Genomic DNA, 16,818 nt, shown 5'->3' on the forward strand with positions numbered 1-16,818 from the left:
TTACAGGCGTGGGCCACCACGCCTAGCCTGATCTGTTCTTAAATAGCAGTTTTTCTCTGTTCACTGCTCCTTGTATGCAACTTCCTGCCTCACTCAGTCCTCCAACACTCACTGAGGTTGCCCTTTTCTGGGACCTGCTCTAGCTCAGTTAGAATTTTGTGCTTTTTGTTTTTTGTTTTTGTCTTTGAAATGGAGTCTCACTCTGTCACCCAGGCTGGATTGCAGTGGCACAATCTCAGCTCACTGCAAGCTCTGCATCCTGGATTCAAGTGATTGTCCTGCCTCAGCCTCCCGAGTAGCTGGGACTACAGGTGTGTGTGCTGCCATGCCCAGCTAATTTTTGTATTTTTAGTAGAGATGGGGTTTTACCACGTTGTCCAGACTGGTCTTGAACTCCTGACCTCAGGTGATCTGCCCACTTCAGCCTCCCAAAATGCTGGGAGGCATGAGCCACCACACCCAGCAGAATTTTGTTGAGATGCAGCAGCCTCAGAGTCCTATGGGCAGTGGGGCCTCCTACTTACCTACTTTCTGGCACACCGTCAGATTGATACTATGCACTGCCTTTTCTGGTATCAGCAAAAGTGACCAAACTCCCTGTTTTTAAAAACCGCCTGGAAAAGCTCATTCTTGATTTTTTTTTTTTTTTTTTTTGAGACGGAGTCTCGCTCTGTTGCCCAGGCTGGAGTGCAGTGGTGTGATCTCAGCTCACTGCAACCTCCGCCTCCTGGGTTTGAGCTATTCTCCTGCCTCAGCCTGCTGAGTAGCTGGGACTACAGGCGTGCTACCACACCTGGCTAATTTTTGTATTATTAGTAGAGATGAGGTTTCACCGTATTGGCTAGGCTGGTCTTGAACTCCTGACCTCGTGATCCACCCACCTTGGCCTCCCAAAGTGCTAGGATTACAGGCATGAGCCACCGCACTGGGCTGGAAACACTCATTCCCTACAAGAGACACATATGTGATGGCCACATAAGGGAAGCAAATAAATGAAACCCAGAGTAACTGCAGGATAAACACAAACTCTTTTCTTGATCTTTCCCCCGAGCCTCACAGGTGGGCTTTCTGGTCTTTAGGCTCTGATTGTAACATTTTTGCCTTCTGTCCCCAAACCACACATCACTCCAGGTTCCTTGGAAAAGAAAGCAAAGAGCAGTTTCCGTGACTTTATCCCTGTGGTTCTGAGCACCCGCACGCGAAGTCAGTCTGGTGAGTGAGACTAAGGTGATGGCCCCTCAGCATCTTCTATGAAAAGAGAGGCTGAAATCTGGTTGAGCAGTTTTGCCATGGGCCCAGGTGTCGAGTTGGGAATTTGATTTACTGTGCCACAATGCCCAGCTCCTTGCAGAGATAAGAGTGTCCTGGGTTGGGGCAGGGGACAGATAGTCCTCAAATATTGCCCACTAGTTGGGGACTCTTTGTTCAACTTTTCAGAGCAGGGATTTGGCATCTCTTGTTGGGAGCTGCTGGTGGAAAGAGGTAAGGCCTGTGCCACTCAGGAAAGCTGGTTCAGCTCCAAGCTTTGGCACCTCGTCGTTACTGGGGCCAATCTCAGGCACAGACATTTAACCTTCGACCTTGGTCTTATTGCCCTATGTGACAGGCAGCCTCAAAATTGGAAAAGTCACTGAATCATCAAGGCTGGCAGAATCACATTTGTCCCCCTGAATTTGTATTGATCAACCTCCAGGGACCAAAAAAAGCTAGCCCTTGCTAGCCACCACTGCCTTCTGCTAGCCTCCACGCTGGTATCTGGGGCTGGAGATGGTTGCCCAAGTTCGCCCAATTTCCATACAAATTGGATAGAATGGGGAAGCAAGGTACAGTGTAAACTCAGTTATCTGACGTTCTATTAACTGGCACCTTAGCACATGAAGAGGGAGGTGGTAATTGGGGCTCATAATGATGGCCTGGGGGCCTTGCAAAATCCTGAAGTGTCCTCTGAATCATCAAAAAGCGATTACATTACAACCAGTCCTGTTTTAGTGTTAAATACGTTGTACTGTATTTGATTCTTTGGAAACTGGTTATCACTTTGTGATCTCTATGATGATTCTGTATTAACCAGAATATTAGATTAACCAGAACGCTTCGTTCTGCCAGGTCTATATAACAGAAAGTGTGCTGGCTGTTTGCTGTCTTTTAGCAGACTGACTAACTTGGAGCTTTGGTCAAGGGCTGCTCTATTTGCCTCGAACCATTTCTTTCTTCTGCTGACCTCGATTGGATCTGGGGACTGTTGAGTTAATAGCTGGGCCTTGGGAGAAAGATGGGAGTGTCTCACAGCTGCTTCCGAGGAAGGTGTCAACCCTCCTGTGCTGTGAAACCAGACCAATTTAGGATGTACTTTTGTTGTTAGCAGAGTTGAAGGAAAGAGTGGGAAGGGAAAATGGCCTGTTGGCGAGGTGGCTGAGGAAGGCAGGAAAGGTACCATCCATCCTGGGGTGGTGGGGGAGGAGGAGAAAGTGCTTGCCCAGTGGTGAGGAACAGCTATGACCCGGTGGAGGGAGGTGCCTGGGAGGAAGCTCCACCCCTGAGCTCTTGGCAAGTCAAGAGGAGGTGGGGTCATTTTAAGGGAAGTGGGTGTGCCTGGGTGCATTTGGGTGTGACCCAACCAGGCTCTGTCACAGATCACAGGAAAGGGACTCCTTCTTGCTTCGCTTTTCTTGAGACTTCTCTTGTGATGATTCTGCTTGGCCGGGGTGGCTCTGTCCCCAGGATTGGTGGTGCCACAAAAGGAGTATGTCCTCCCTTGCCCTGTCTGAGACCCCAATTGCCCTCTCCTAGCCCCTGATTTCCCAGGGACTCGTGGCCCTCTCCTGCCCTTCACAAAATACTTGCCACCTTGTAAAAACTAACCAAAAGTTTTTGGTATGAATTCAGGTGACACTATAGCGTGGATGAGTAAGGGTGTGTGTTTTTAATACTTGATGTCATCTGGTGTATTGGAGTCTGTAAAGCACTTACGCATGAAAGATCTTATTTGAGCCTTAAAACAGTCCTGTGAGGTCAATAAGGGGAGAACAGTATCCCCATTTTATAGATGAGGAGACCGCACTGAAGGAACTTTCCTGAAGGGTACAGCTAATAACTGGCAGAGCCTGAACCTGAACCCAGACCTTCAAACTCCTAGTCCAGGGCATTCACTTCGACACCATGCTTTGTCCTTTGAAGAAGTACCTGACCATCCTCTGTGCATCCCGTCCACAGGAAGCATCTGTAGCTCCTTTGCTGGCATGGCAGACAGTGACATGGGAAGCCAGGAAGTTTTTCCCACAGAAGAAGAAGAAGAGGTAACCCACAGCCCGGCTAAGCGTCGAAAGGTGAGAAAGACTCAACGGGACACCCAGTATCGCAGCCACCATGCCCAGGACAAGTCTCTGCTGAGCCAGGGCCGAAGGCACCTGTGGCGAGCCCGAGAAATGCCCTGGAGGACAGAGGCTGCCCGGCAAATGTGGGACACCAATGAGGAGGAGGAGGAAGAGGAGGAAGGCCTACTGAAGAGGAAGAAACGAAGACGGCAGAAGAGCCGAAAATATCACACTGGGGAGTACCTGACGGAGCAAGAAGATGAGCAGCGGCGGAAAGGGAGAGCAGGTAAGCCTGGCCAGGGGCACTGCTGTTGCCACAGCCTGTTTGGCTTCTGGGAACCCTCGGGCATCTCTACGCCAGCCAAAGGCTTCGGGACCCAGAAAAACCCGGTGCTATGATCTCCAGCTGCCAGAGGGGGTCACTCAACTCCAGCCATGGGCCTTTGGCTTTGGGTTGACATTGAATGAGTTCGGACTGGCCTGCAGGTGAGCGGAGACATGAAGGCCCAAGCCCTCCAATTTCTTATAGAAGTCTGAACCTGTGGGCAAGGCCTCGGTGACATCCTTGGCATGGGACAACTGGATACCAGGGAGTTCTCTGGTTGGCTTAAGGGAGTCGAGTCTTTTGGGAGGATGGGTTCTCTCTCCTAGAATCTTGGGTTCAAGAAGACAGAGGGCATCGGGGATGCTTGCAGCTTCTAAGCTAAAAAGAAGTACACTCGGTTCTTCAAACCAACAGAAGAACTTCAAGTAGAAACGGGCACAGCATTGCTTTTCCATTAAAGCCGTAATGATTATTCAGAAGCGGAGTGAAGCTTTGAGGTGACCCAAAGTGGCATCATTTTTGTTGGACCTGAGTTGAGAAGGCAGGCAGCCCAAAGAGAAAACCAGGCTTTCTCTGACCACATCAAATGCTGTGATATACCATCCCGGAGGCACAGACTGTCACAAGACACTAATATCACTATGTTCTGCTGAGTACTGTTCAGGCTCATTCCTATAGTGGATTCTAAATGAGAAAAAGCACATCTCTGGGTTTTATAAGAACACCTCTGTCTCTCACTCTCATTCTCTGACCTCTATCCTGGAAGCAGGAATTGATGGCCTCCTATAATGTATTCATCCTGAGCTGCCGGTAAACATCCACTGTCTCCGTATTAGCTAAAACTGAATAACCCCATATTGAGTGCGCAGTAGATTCCAGGTTTGCTATAATGCAAAGATGGCTTAACCTTATTTTCAGCTCTGTTTAAGTGGAGATACATGTATGATACCCATCTCTACCTTCAAGAGAATAATTGAGCTAATTTTCATCAACTGTGTGACAGAGTGGGGACAATTTTCTCTGTCTTCTGCTAGAGCAATAATGGATTGGTCAGGAATGAGTTATCAAGCTGTTGGCCTCAGCCACTTGTGTTAGGGTGAAGAGGAGCTTTTTGTGTATCACCTAATCTTCTCTAATGGCAGCTGGTTTTCTAGCATGGAAGCTTCCTGTGGAACCTATTGGCGCCTGGAACCAGAAGGACCTTTAAGGTTACCTGGTCCAGTTTGCCACCCAATGCAGAGATAGAGATCTCCACAGCATTCTTGACAGGTAGCCATCTAGCCTTTTCATGAACACACCTCCCGTAATGCAGAGACCACTCCCAATCAAGGCATCTTACTTGATTTGGGGGCAGCTCTAGTTATTGGAAAGTAGGTCATTCTTCCTCCGTGGATGTGTCTAAGGGTTTTGCTTTGAGGCAGCTGGATTTGGCATGTGGTCTGGTCACTTTCCTCCAGTTCTGATAATGGCATCTTCGTGCAGGAATTTGGCAAAAGCCAATCTCAGCTCCCTGCAGCCTCCGCCTCCTGGGTTCAAGCATTTCTCTGCCTCAGCCTCCTGAGTAGTTGGGGTTACAGGGACCCACCACCACACCCAGCTAATGTTTTTTTGGATTTTTAGTAGAGACGGGGTTTCACCATCTTGGCAGGCTGGTCTTGAACTCCTGACCTTGTGATCCATGTGCCTCAGCCTCCCAAAGTACTGGGATTACAGGCATGAGCCACGGCACCTGGTGCCCTCTGACTTTTCTTTTCATCCTGGTCTTGGTTATCTCCCTTCTTGACCTGCAGAGCAGGTAGGAAGAACCACTTCCACTCACACACCTGCCACCTCCGTTCTTTAGTCCTTTGTGGGCTACTATAAAGTCTTCACTTCTCTGCAACTGAACAAACACCAGAGCCTGCCCTGCCCTGGGTAAACAAGGTGGGGGGCCATTTCTTTGCCTGTGGCACTGAACACTGTAGTAGGACTTCCTCATGTTTCCTGGGGTCCTCACAAGGCATGGTTCTGTTCCTTCCTCTTTTGCCTCAGCCCAAATGTGTTGCACCAAAAGCCCGAGTTTAGAACATTCTGGCTGGAAATGCTATTAGAGACCATGTAGTACAGCAATTCCCAGACAGGTTATGGGGCCCCACTAGTGGCCTGGAGCTAGCTGGGAGAAAAGGTGGCATGACAGCTGGCCTTCCAGCAACTGTGCATAAACTGGAGCCAACTCCTCATGCTGGAATCATGATTCCCACATCTGGATCTGCCTTTGGCAATGTCACATGTGAGAGCCCATGTCAGGGTTGGGGGAGGCAAATTGAGGACTCTTCGATTTCAGTCCCTTCATTTCACCAGTTTTTAGGCATGGTGCTCATTCCTTTGCGGATGATAACATGTGGGCATGGCTCTACCTCAAGAGCTTGTGCTTAAATAACACAGTAGTGATGCCTTACTTGTTATAACATTTTTTTAAAGGGGTTTTGCATGTGTTACCTTATTTAATTTTCATACCACTCCTGTGATGTAGATTATATTCTCCCCATTTTACAGATATGGAAACTGAGGCTCAGAGCAATTAGGACTTGTACCCAGCCAGTCACACTATTGATGGCCAAGCCAAGCAGTACTGATCTTGAGAGACAAGGCTAAACACACAATCAGTCGCCCCTACACATGGGGTTAGGACAGACCCTGTGGGATGAAGCTCTTGAAAATGGAGTTCCCGGCAGGCCTCTTTGAAATTAGAATGTGCTTTGTTCAGCAAGCTGTGGCTAAACTAGAGATGTTGCTAGTGTGTTCCACTGACACCAGTGACTTGATTTTCACCCAGAAAGGGCAGCAGGTTTCTGCCCTTGACTGCCAGCTAAGTAGGCTCATGGTGCTTTCTAGTTTTAGGGAGTTCCTGTAGCTTTGATCTTTGTGTCCTCGGAAAGTGAAAAATGGGGCAGTTAGGTGGGTAAGCTGAGGCCATGAAGGCAGCCTTCTACCCTCTCCTCCCTGTTCCCCGTTTACTTGATATTTAACGTAAGCAGTGCCGTCAGATTTGCTTTCATACAGGACTGGAGAAAGAGACAAAGGGAATGGGGGAAAAGGTGAAAAGGAATTCTGATTTGCTCTGGGCTATGGGAAAAATCCTGTTAAAATTACCCTCATTTTGGGGCTGGCCAGATGGGCCGCCCCCTGCTGGCAGGGCTGGGAGCTGTCTCCTGCTTGTAGAGGAGGGACTTTGATGTTGAAGTAGTGTTCATTCAAGAAGCATTTAGTGGTATAGTCAGCACTGCACTAGATATCGATGGCTGATAGTTATACAGCTTTGCACTGCAGTTCTAATCCCCAAAGTCCTCTGATTCATCTTAGAGGAAGGCATTGCTTTTCTGTGTTCCATTTCTCTGATATCCATTCTTTCCTGTTTCTTGCCTTCAGATTTAAAGGCCCGTAAGCAGAAGACTTCCTCCTCCCAAAGTTTGGAGCACCGCCTCAGGAACAGGAACCTCCTCTTGCCCAACAAAGCCCAGGGGATCTCGGATTCACCAAATGGTTTCCTCCCAAATAACCTGGAGGAGCCAGCCTGCCTTGAAAATTCAGAAAAGCCATCAGGAAAACGAAAGTGCAAGACCAAGCACATGGCAAACGTCTCAGAAGAGGCAAAGGTGCGTTGCTATCAAGGGGAATTGTACAAGGTGTGGGGCAGAGGAGGCAGGAGGGAGGGAAGGGATGGGAGGATCAAATTAACCCATATTTAGTAAGGCATTCTCAAACTAGTTCTCAGAGGGGTGGGGTGGATTTGAAGAATGGAAACTAAAGTTATGGTTAACTAAGGTCTGGCCCATGATGGCTTTTCCTCTACAATCTTTTTTATTTTTTGAGACGGTATCTCACTCTTGTCGCCCAAGCTGGAGTACAGTGGCGTGATCTCAGCTCACTGCAACCTGTCTCCCGGGTTCAAGTGATTCTCCTGCCTCAGCCTCCTGAGTGGTGGGATTACAGGTGCCCGCCACCATGCCTGGCTAAGTTTTGTACTTATATAGAGAGAGGGTTTTGCCATGTTGGCCAGGCTGGTGTCAAACTCCTGACTTCAGGTGATCCACCTGCCTTGGCCTCCCAAAGTGCTGGGATTACAGGTGTGAGCCATCTTGCCCGGCCTCCTCTACAATGTTTAGATCTTCTTTGAGTTAAGTAACAGTTAAAGCATATGGCAGGATGTTGGCCTGAGTAGCTTGCTAACATCCAATCAAGAAGCTTTTGTCTGGGTTTAACTTACTGGAAACAAATCATGGAACTTTCTGAGTCAATCAAGGTGGAAACAACTTGTAGGAGAAAGGTTTGTAAGGTCCCAGACAAAGGTTGATTAAGGGCAGGGCTGAAGGAATTCCACTGGGGCCCAGGTTCTAGCTACTCTTCCCCTCCCCTGCTCCTCGGTTCTTTAGCTTTTCGTGGAAGCATAGGAGCGAGTGAGCAGACATTCACCAATGCCAGGCAAGCATTCCTAAAACTCCCATCCCAAATCAACATCTCTTTTATGTCTGATATTCATGCTGTTGGTGTTAGGTTCCATGTTGTATCCTTGGAAAAATCAGTCCTTAACTTGGGTGAACTTTACATTTGAGAGAAGTGAGAGTCCAGGTTCAAATGTATACTCATAATATGTGTTTGTCATGGACAGCCAAAACCAAAAAGCCGTCTTCAACTTGTTTTGGTGGTCGTGATTCTTTTTTTTTTTTTTTTTGAGAGAGAGTCACACGCTGTTGCCCAGGCTGGAGTACAGTGGCACAATCTCAGCTCACTGCAACCTCCAACTCCTGGGTTCAAGCGATTCTCCTGCCTCAGCCTTGTGAGTAGCTGGGACTACAGGCACCCGCCACCATGAGTGGCTAATTTTTATATTTTTAGTAGAGACAGGATTTCACCATGTTGGCCAGGCTGTTTTCAAACTCCTGAGCTTGAGTGATCTCCCCGCCTTGGCCTCCCAAAGTGCTGGGATTACAGGTGTGAGTCACCGTGCCTGGCGCTTTGGTGGTTGTGATTCTTACTGGGATCCCTGAATGGCATTAGCAAGAGGTGGGAGCCCCAGGTGCTCATCTCCTCTCCCTTCCCCTTCCCCCTCCCAGAACCTCTTTCCAGCTCAGACAAGACTCGATCGAGCTTATTTCCTCATCTTAAAGAATGGAGCTGCTGCCTCATGCCCTTTCTGTCTCACAAGGGTGCTTGGGGGAACAAAGGAAGCAATGTCTGTGACAGGCTTTGATAACCATAAATTGTTCTCCGAGGGTTGCTGTGCATCATTGTGCTTCGGGCGGAAGCAAGAATGAGGGAACAGAGGCATGGTGTGGCAGGGTAGCAGCGTTCCTTCTCTTGACCCCCTAGTGTAGGAGGACAGGGGCCCAGGGAAAGAGCAGGGAACTCTGGTCTGTGCTAAGCAGTTCATTCATGTTATCACTCTTCATTCCCACAGTAGCACTTGGAGGTGGGCACCTTTATTATCCTCATTTTGTAGTAGGGAAACTGAGGCTCAAGGAGGTTAAGGGACTCGTGTGAGGTTGCTGGGTGGTCCTGAGGACAGAGTTGGGATGTGAAGCAGGCCTGTCTGCCTCTGGAGACCTGGCTCATTCCATATATCTCTCAGGCTCTGAATGTGTGGCTTCTGTTTGTTTGTATCCGGGAGACACTGGGCGGTGGGGGACAGTTGGACAGAAAATGCTGCCACCCCAAGCAGCGCTGGCAAAAGGTGGGCATCCCAGGCTCCTGCTCCCACTCCCCTTCCCCAGTGCCTCCCCAGACACTCAGATGGATGGCCCTCGCCCACACAAAGGTAACCAGTGCCGAGATTTAGCAGCACATGCACATGCTTCTGTCTGGTTATTCTGCCTGGCAATGCGTCTGCTGCAGTCTTTTCCTGGAGAGGTTTTTGTCCCTCCCCATGGCCTTCCTTTCTCTCCCAGTTACCACCACCTGCTCTGGTTGCCCCCATGGCACGGGGCTTTGTAGCAGGAAGCAAGGGTGGGGGAGGGCAGGGAACGCTCCTGCAACACTAAAAGCAGGGCATTGGCCAAGGGCTTCTTCCCACGGGGGCTCAGAGCCAGGGGAAAGGAGGAGGGGGAGGGATCCCCCCACTTATTCTTGCTCCTCCTCCTCCCAGGCAGTTTGCCTCGCTGCTGCTCTCTGGCAGCTTTGGCCCCCAGAAGGGAGAGTCACCCTTTTGTTCCTGGCTTGGCTTAGCGAAACCCTAGGTACTTTACCCAGCATCCTCCAGTCCTGCCATTGTACACTCTATCCTCCTGGTGATAAAGCAGCTTTGTACCCTCATAGCTAGTGCCTTCCTGCTAGGGCTTATACCTCTCTGCCCTTTCAGGATGGGGACTGATTGTGACTTCTCGCTGTCTTGGGATTGACCAGAGGAAACAAATGCCCCCAGCCCTCATCTCTTCTTCTCTACTGCTCCTTTCCTGACTTCATGTCTTTCTAGGCAACTTTTCTGGCCATCCAGGGCTCTCTGCACATGGCTGGCTTGAAGCAGGTCAACAAATATTTGTTGTAATAATGTGGCCAGGTGTGGTGGCTCACGCTCATAATTCCAACACTTTGGGAGGCCAAGGCCGGTGGATCACCTGAGGTCAGGAGTTCGAGACCAGCCTGGCCAACATGGTGAAACCCCGTCTCTGCCAAAAGTACAAACATTAGCTAGGCGTGGTGGAGTATGCCTGTAATCTTAGCTAGTTGGGAGACTGAGGCAGGAGAATCACTTGAACCTAGGAGGTGAAGGTTATGGTGAGGAGAGATCGCACCACTGCACTCCAGCCTGGGCGAGAAAGTGAGACTTGGTCTCAAAAAAAAAAAAAAATAGCTATCTCATTTCTCTTTACTCTCAGAGTTTGCTTCTGCCTATTTACAGATAGGACTTGTAAAAACCTCAATAAATGGGGATTGAGGCAGGTAAAGAAGGCATGCAGAGTCTTGAGAGAAGCTGGGATATCCCCTCAATCTCTGATTTACAATCCCTGTGGCATTCCTTGGTTTATGGGGTTGAGCATTTGATTCTCCTCATATCTCCCCACTGGCTGGAAAGTCAAGGGAACCTGTGTTGATACTGGAGGTTGATACTGGAGGGACTTGACATGGTTGGTGTCTGGCTCAGCCTGTGGCCTCAAACCTGACAGTAGTCTCGGCCATTTGGGGTAATGTAAGCAAAGTACGGCACGGACACAGATGAGGTAAGATGGCCTTGGCACTGGGCAGCGATGACCCTGGGGAATAGATAAGCTGCCTGACCTGACCTAGGACTGCATCTCTGCTTTCCAGGGCAAAGGTCGTTGGAGCCAGCAGAAGACACGATCTCCCAAATCTCCCACCCCAGTGAAACCCACAGAACCATGTACACCCTCTAAGTCCCGAAGTGCCAGCTCAGAGGAGGCCTCGGAGTCACCTACAGCCCGGCAGATTCCCCCAGAGGCGCGTCGGCTCATAGTGAACAAAAATGCTGGTGAGACCCTCCTGCAGAGGGCGGCACGCCTTGGCTATAAGGTAAGGGACTTCTCCGCTGACCACAGGGTGCCATTGGCCTGAGCATCCATGAAGAAGCTTTTCTTCATGGGCTCTTCTGGTGCTTGAACCAAGGCTGGCCTCCCTCCACTGCCCAGATTGCCCTGGGACTGCCTTGCCCCTCATCCCTCAGATCTCAGTGTGTGAGAATGCAAGCTTATTTGAATGTCAGTTTGGGATTAATGCAATTAAAACAGTATCATGCAGTATATTCCTAGACCAGGAAAAGACTTTTTGGATTTCCATGTTATCTTGAATTTCTCTGTATGGTGGTTTCCCAACTCAGAAAGGGACGAGGGGTGATTTATTGCTCCCTCTTCATCTCCTCCTCCAGTTTCTCCTCATTTCAGTCTCTGGCAGAGGGGTTAGGAGTATGTTTGAGGGGCAAGGTTGAGCTAACCCCACCTTATACTACTTCTCTATAAATTAGAAAGTAGGCAAGAAAGGAAGCTGGCATTTATTGAGCACTTCTTTTGTCATGTTAAGAGCCTTGATTACTTTATATCATTTAATCTCCACAGTAAGCCAATGGAGTAGATTTATTATACCCATTTTATAGGTGAGAAAATCAAGGCTTTGCAGTGTTCAATGATATGTCCAAGATCACTCAACTACTATGTACATCAGAGTCTGAATTCAAACCAAGGTCTTTTGATTCCCAAGTGCCAGGGTAGGTCAAGACTGACTCATTCACCATAATTAAGTTAGGCCCTGGACATCTCCATAGTTCTCCACTTTTTTTTTTTTTTTTTTTTTTTGAGGCAGATTTTTGCTCTTGTCGCCCAGGCTGGAGTACAATGGTGTGATCTTGGCTCACCGCAACCTCTGCCTCCCAGGTTCAAGCGATTCTCTTGCCTCAGCCTCCTGAATAGCTGGGATTACAAGCATGTACCACCATGCCTGGCTAATTTTACATTTTTAGTAGAGATGGGGCTTCACTGTGTTGGTCAGGCTGGTCTCAAACTCCTGACCTCAGGTAATCTGCCTGCCTTGGCCTCCCAAACTGCTATGATTACAGGCGTGAGCCACTGCGCCCAGCCAAGCAGCCCATCTTTCATGAGCACCTAGTGTGGGTGCCTGGATACCTGCCGAGGGAGACCTAAAACAAAAATTAAGACCAATCTCTGCCATCAAGATTAATTTAATTGTCTTGTACCCTGGGCAAAACCAGCAAACAGGAAACATCAGAGGGGTCAATGGGACAGGGCTGGAGCATTAGGGCAGCCTGTTGGGGAGGGTGGAAGGAGCCCTCTTGGGCCTTAGGGAAGAGGCAAACATCTGTACTGCTGAGGAGGGTGGCAAGTCTCGTGCTTTCTCCCTGGTAAAGGAGCTTGACAATTTCTATATACTGGTGGCAGCACCCCTGACAAAGGCTACACAGTCACTCTAGCCAGCCAGCCTGTGAGCGGCCAGGCAGAAGGGTAGAGTGGCCCATCTCCCCAGTGCCCCAGAGAGGACTGGCAATGGTCCAGTGGTGGGGTCCGTTGTTTGGAAAGCCAGGCAGCCATTAACACTGCCACCCTCTCTCCTCCCACCTCAGCTCATTCACCCAGCTTCATCCCACGCGAGCTAGGGTGCTTCAGGTCCCTGGGATCCCACCTGTAGTCATATCATCATCTCAACCCAAGGAAGGCAAGTTATTAAAGCGTGGATGAATGGCACTATTGGATTATCCTTTTTTTTTTTTTTTTGAGATCGAGTTTTGCTCTGTTTCTAGGCTGGAGTGCAGTGACACAATCTCGGCTCACTGCAACTTCTGCCACCTGAGTTCATGCGATTCTCCTGCCTCAGTCTCCTGAGTAGCTGGGATTATAGGCATGCACCACCACACCTGGCTAATTTTTGTAATTTTAGTAGAGAGGGAGTTTTGCCATGTTGGCTAGTGATCTCAAACTCCTGACCTCAGGTGATCTGCCTGCCTCAGCCTCCCAAAGTGCTGGGATTACAGGTGTGAGCCCCCGTGCCCAGCCTATTGGATTATTCTGATTTGAGCGGAGGGCTACAACTGACTGTCCTGGCTTGAACATTGGTCCTGCTAAGACTGGCATCCAGGAATAATCCTTAAAACAATTGTCTTCCTTATTCTTGAATTGCCACCAGAGGCTGTGCTCTCCACGTCTCATTTCCCTGGTCTGGGGCTGGCTGGCCAAGCTCAGGGATTCGAGGTCTGAGTTCTTGAGCTCTGGGCAGGCAGGTCAGCCTCTCTGAGGACCTCACCTCAACAGCCACTACCCAGATGAGTATAGTGGCCATAAAAATGTCCTTGGCCATAAAAAATGTCTTTGCAGGCTGGCGTGGTGCCTCATGCCTATAATCCCAGCACTTTGGGAGGCTGAGGTGGGAGGATCATCTGAGGTCAGGAGTTTGAGAGCAGCCAGGGCATCAAAGTGAAACCCCATCTACTAAAAATACAAAAATTAGCCAGGCATGGTGGCGTGTGCATGTAGCCCCAGCTACTAGGGAGGCTGAGGCAGGAGAATCACTTGAACCTGGGAGGCAGAGGCTGCAGTGAGCCGAGATTGCACCACTGCACTCCAGCCTGGCGACAGAGTGAGACTGCGTATATATATATAAATCTCTCCACTGCCAAGGAAACAGCCCAGAGCTGGGGTCCTGGCAATGGTGGCTCAAAACTGATGCTGTTAATGAAAGATTTTGAAGTGTGACCCTGCTATACAGGGCAGGCTCAGAGACTCCTCAGATATTTGGGGAGCTTTGAGTCTCAGGGGGATAAGTTCAAGAATTAGCCTTCTCTTTGCTCATGGAGTTGTCCTTGTCCCCACAGGATGTTGTTCTCTACTGCCTCCAGAAAGACAGCGAGGACGTGAATCACCGTGACAATGCTGGCTACACAGCCCTGCATGAGGCTTGTTCTCGGGGCTGGACCGACATCCTGAACATCCTGCTGGAGCATGGGGCCAATGTGAACTGCAGTGCGCAGGACGGCACGAGGCAAGAGGGCTGCATCTCCCCCAGTTCGCATCCTCACTCCCATCTCAGCCCCTCACGCAAAAGACCTTGCTCACTGGCTGGGTATGGTGGCCCACGCCTGTAATCCCAGCACTTTGGGAGGCTGAGGTGGGCAGCGGGTCATGAGGTCAGGAGTTTGAGACCAGCCTCACCAACATAGTGAAACCCTGTCTTTACTAAAAATACAAAAATTATCTGGGTGTGGTGGCATGCGCCTGTAATCCCAGCTACTCAGGAGGCTGAGATGGGAGAATCGCTTGAACCTGGGAGGCGAAGATTGCAGTGAGCAGAGTCCACATCACTGCACTCTAGCCTGGGTGACAGAGTGAGACTCCATCTCAAAAAAGACCTTGCTACAACCTGAACCTTCACAGCACACCAGACTGCGGGTTGCAGAGAGGCCTTGACAGGAGGAGTTTTGGAAAGACTTCTTTGTTTTTTTGAGATGGAGTTTCGCTCTTGTTGCTCGGATTGGAGTGCGATGGAGTGATCTCGGCTCACTGCAACCTCCACCTCCCAGGTTCTAGCAATTCTCCTGCTTAACCCTTCTAGTTGCTGTGATTATAGGCACCCACCACCACACCCAGCTAATTTTTTGGGGTTTCACTATGTTGGCCAGGCTGGTCTCGAACCCCTGACCTCAGGCGATCTACCCGCCTTAGCCTCCCAAAGTGCTGGGATTACAGGCGTGAGTCACTGCGCCTGGCTTGGAAAGACTTCTACAGGCTCAAGAGGGAACCAGTTTAGGGCAGGGGCCAATGAGCTAGTTCCCAGATGGCCAGGCCACATTGGTTACTAAGGGGAGGCTGTGGTTGTCTAGGGATCATTCCATCACGTGCAGCTGTCACCAGGAAGACCACTCGGGCTGCCCTCAACTCATCCTGGTGGGAGACCTATCTCAGACAGAATAGGAACTGGGAGGCTGACCTGAGGGTAATATTCCAGGTTTGATTTTTGAAATTTGATCTATAGACACTGTAAGACCTGCTATGTCTTAGAGAAATTGTATCCATTCTCCTCTGTTCTACCAGAGGGCCTACTTGCCTACTTCTTGGGCAAATTAGAGATAGGAGCTGCAGATCCAGGAGGCTGCTCCGCTTGGGTTCTGCCTGGCGTATGGAGCCCTTCCTCACATCTTTGCTCTCAGGGAGTCACCCAGGGCCTTCATTTCATATCACTCTGCAGCTACTCTTTTTTATTTTTATTTTTTAGATGGAGCCTTGCTCTGTCACACAGGCTGGTGTGCAGTGGCAGTGGCACAATCTTGGCTCACTGCAGCCTCTTGCCTCCTAGGTTCAAGCAGTTCTGCCTCAGCCTCCTGAGTAGCTGAGACTACAGGTGCCTGCCGTGACGCCCTGCAAATTGTTGTTTTTTTAGTAGAGACGGGGTTTCACCATGTTAGCCAGGCTGGTCTCAAACTCCTGACCTCGAGTGATCCACCCGCCTCGGCCTCCCAAAGTGCTAGGATTACAGGCATGAGCTACTGTGCCCAGCTTCCGTGCAGCTGCCTTACCTTTATCCTAGGTCAGGGACCCATTCTCTAGTGAACTCCACAACCACCAGTAGAGCTACATTGTGCCATGGGGACAGAGGAAGAAGGGGCATAGATAGAGGAGGAGTTGGAGAGATGGTAGTGGAGAGTTGCAAGGCTGCAGGTGGTTCCCCTGTCCTAAGTCTTAACCCATATTACCCCAATGTTACCTCAGGGTCAGCTCAGGTTTTTTCCCTAATGTGGGAGCCTGGAGTCTACACAGCCCAGTTCCCACTTGGGCCTTGTTATCCTCACCCTGTATCACCTCCGCAGGCCAGTTCATGACGCGGTGGTCAACGACAACCTGGAGACCATCTGGCTCCTGCTGTCCTATGGGGCTGATCCCACACTGGCTACCTACTCAGGTCAGACAGCCATGAAGCTGGCCAGCAGCGACAGCATGAAGCGCTTTCTCAGTGGTAAGCATGGTCCTATTGACGCTGTTGTCCTTGGGGCTAGCCTCTGATTTCTGAACTTGTGAGGGCGGCCTCTTCATCTCCTTCCACCCCAAACAGCTCCCAGGAGGGACATCTGCCCTCTTCACATGCTTTCCTTCAAAGATCTCAAGAATTGGCTGGTTGCGGTGGCTCACGCCTGTAATCCCAGCACTTTGGGAGGCCCAGGTGGGTGGATCACGAGGTCGAGAGCTCGAAACCATCCTGGCCAACAATGCGAAACCTATCTCTACTAAAAATACAAAAATTAGCCAGGCATGGTGGCACGCACCTGTAATCTCAGCTACTCGGGAGGCTGAGGCAGGGAGAATCACTTGAACCTGGAAGGCAGAGGTTGCAGTGAGCCGAGATTGTGCCATTGCACTGCAGCCTGGGTGATACAGCAAGACTCTGTCTCAAAACATAAATAAATAAATAAAATAAACAAAGATCTCAAGAATCTCAGTTTGCTTGAAAAAGCCCAAAGGCCTTTTCTTCTTATCCCCTTACTGCAAGTGTGTGCATCTCTTCAGGGCCTGGGGAGCCCATAGGGACCCATATAGTAGCTAAGGATCTAAGGTGGGCTTCTGTGTGGGGCAGCAACCCCACTAATAGACCTAGCTGGGGCAGAATGTGTTGACCTGTGCTTTGAGTGGGATGTCAGTTGCAACGAAGTGACACTTAGCATTTTGCTTTTGTGTTTGCAATTTCTTCTTGTTTGTG

At 49.8% G+C, this 16,818-nt stretch overlaps 1 protein-coding gene across 20 annotated transcripts in view; it reads left to right on the plus strand.

Annotated features, from left to right (window-relative positions):
- BCORL1 (BCL6 corepressor like 1) overlaps positions 1-16,818 on the plus strand; it is a 76,608-nt gene that overhangs the window by 41,867 nt on the left and 17,923 nt on the right. For 14 of the 20 annotated variants that reach the window (XM_078362282.1, XM_054251442.2, XM_078362280.1 and 11 more), the window contains 6 exons: positions 1,132-1,212; positions 3,214-3,600; positions 7,048-7,274; positions 10,921-11,142; positions 13,946-14,112; positions 15,935-16,080. In XM_078362282.1, coding sequence (XP_078218408.1) covers positions 1,132-1,212; positions 3,214-3,600; positions 7,048-7,274; positions 10,921-11,142; positions 13,946-14,112; positions 15,935-16,080 — 1,230 coding nt within the window. The remainder of the gene's footprint in view (positions 1-1,131; positions 1,213-3,213; positions 3,601-7,047; positions 7,275-10,920; positions 11,143-13,945; positions 14,113-15,934; positions 16,081-16,818) is intronic. The other 6 variants (XM_078362289.1, XM_078362284.1, XM_078362288.1 and 3 more) reach the window with 1 other exon arrangement.

This window comes from Callithrix jacchus, chromosome X, assembly GCF_049354715.1.
Source record: "Callithrix jacchus isolate 240 chromosome X, calJac240_pri, whole genome shotgun sequence".
Taxonomy (NCBI): Eukaryota; Metazoa; Chordata; class Mammalia; order Primates; family Cebidae; genus Callithrix; species Callithrix jacchus.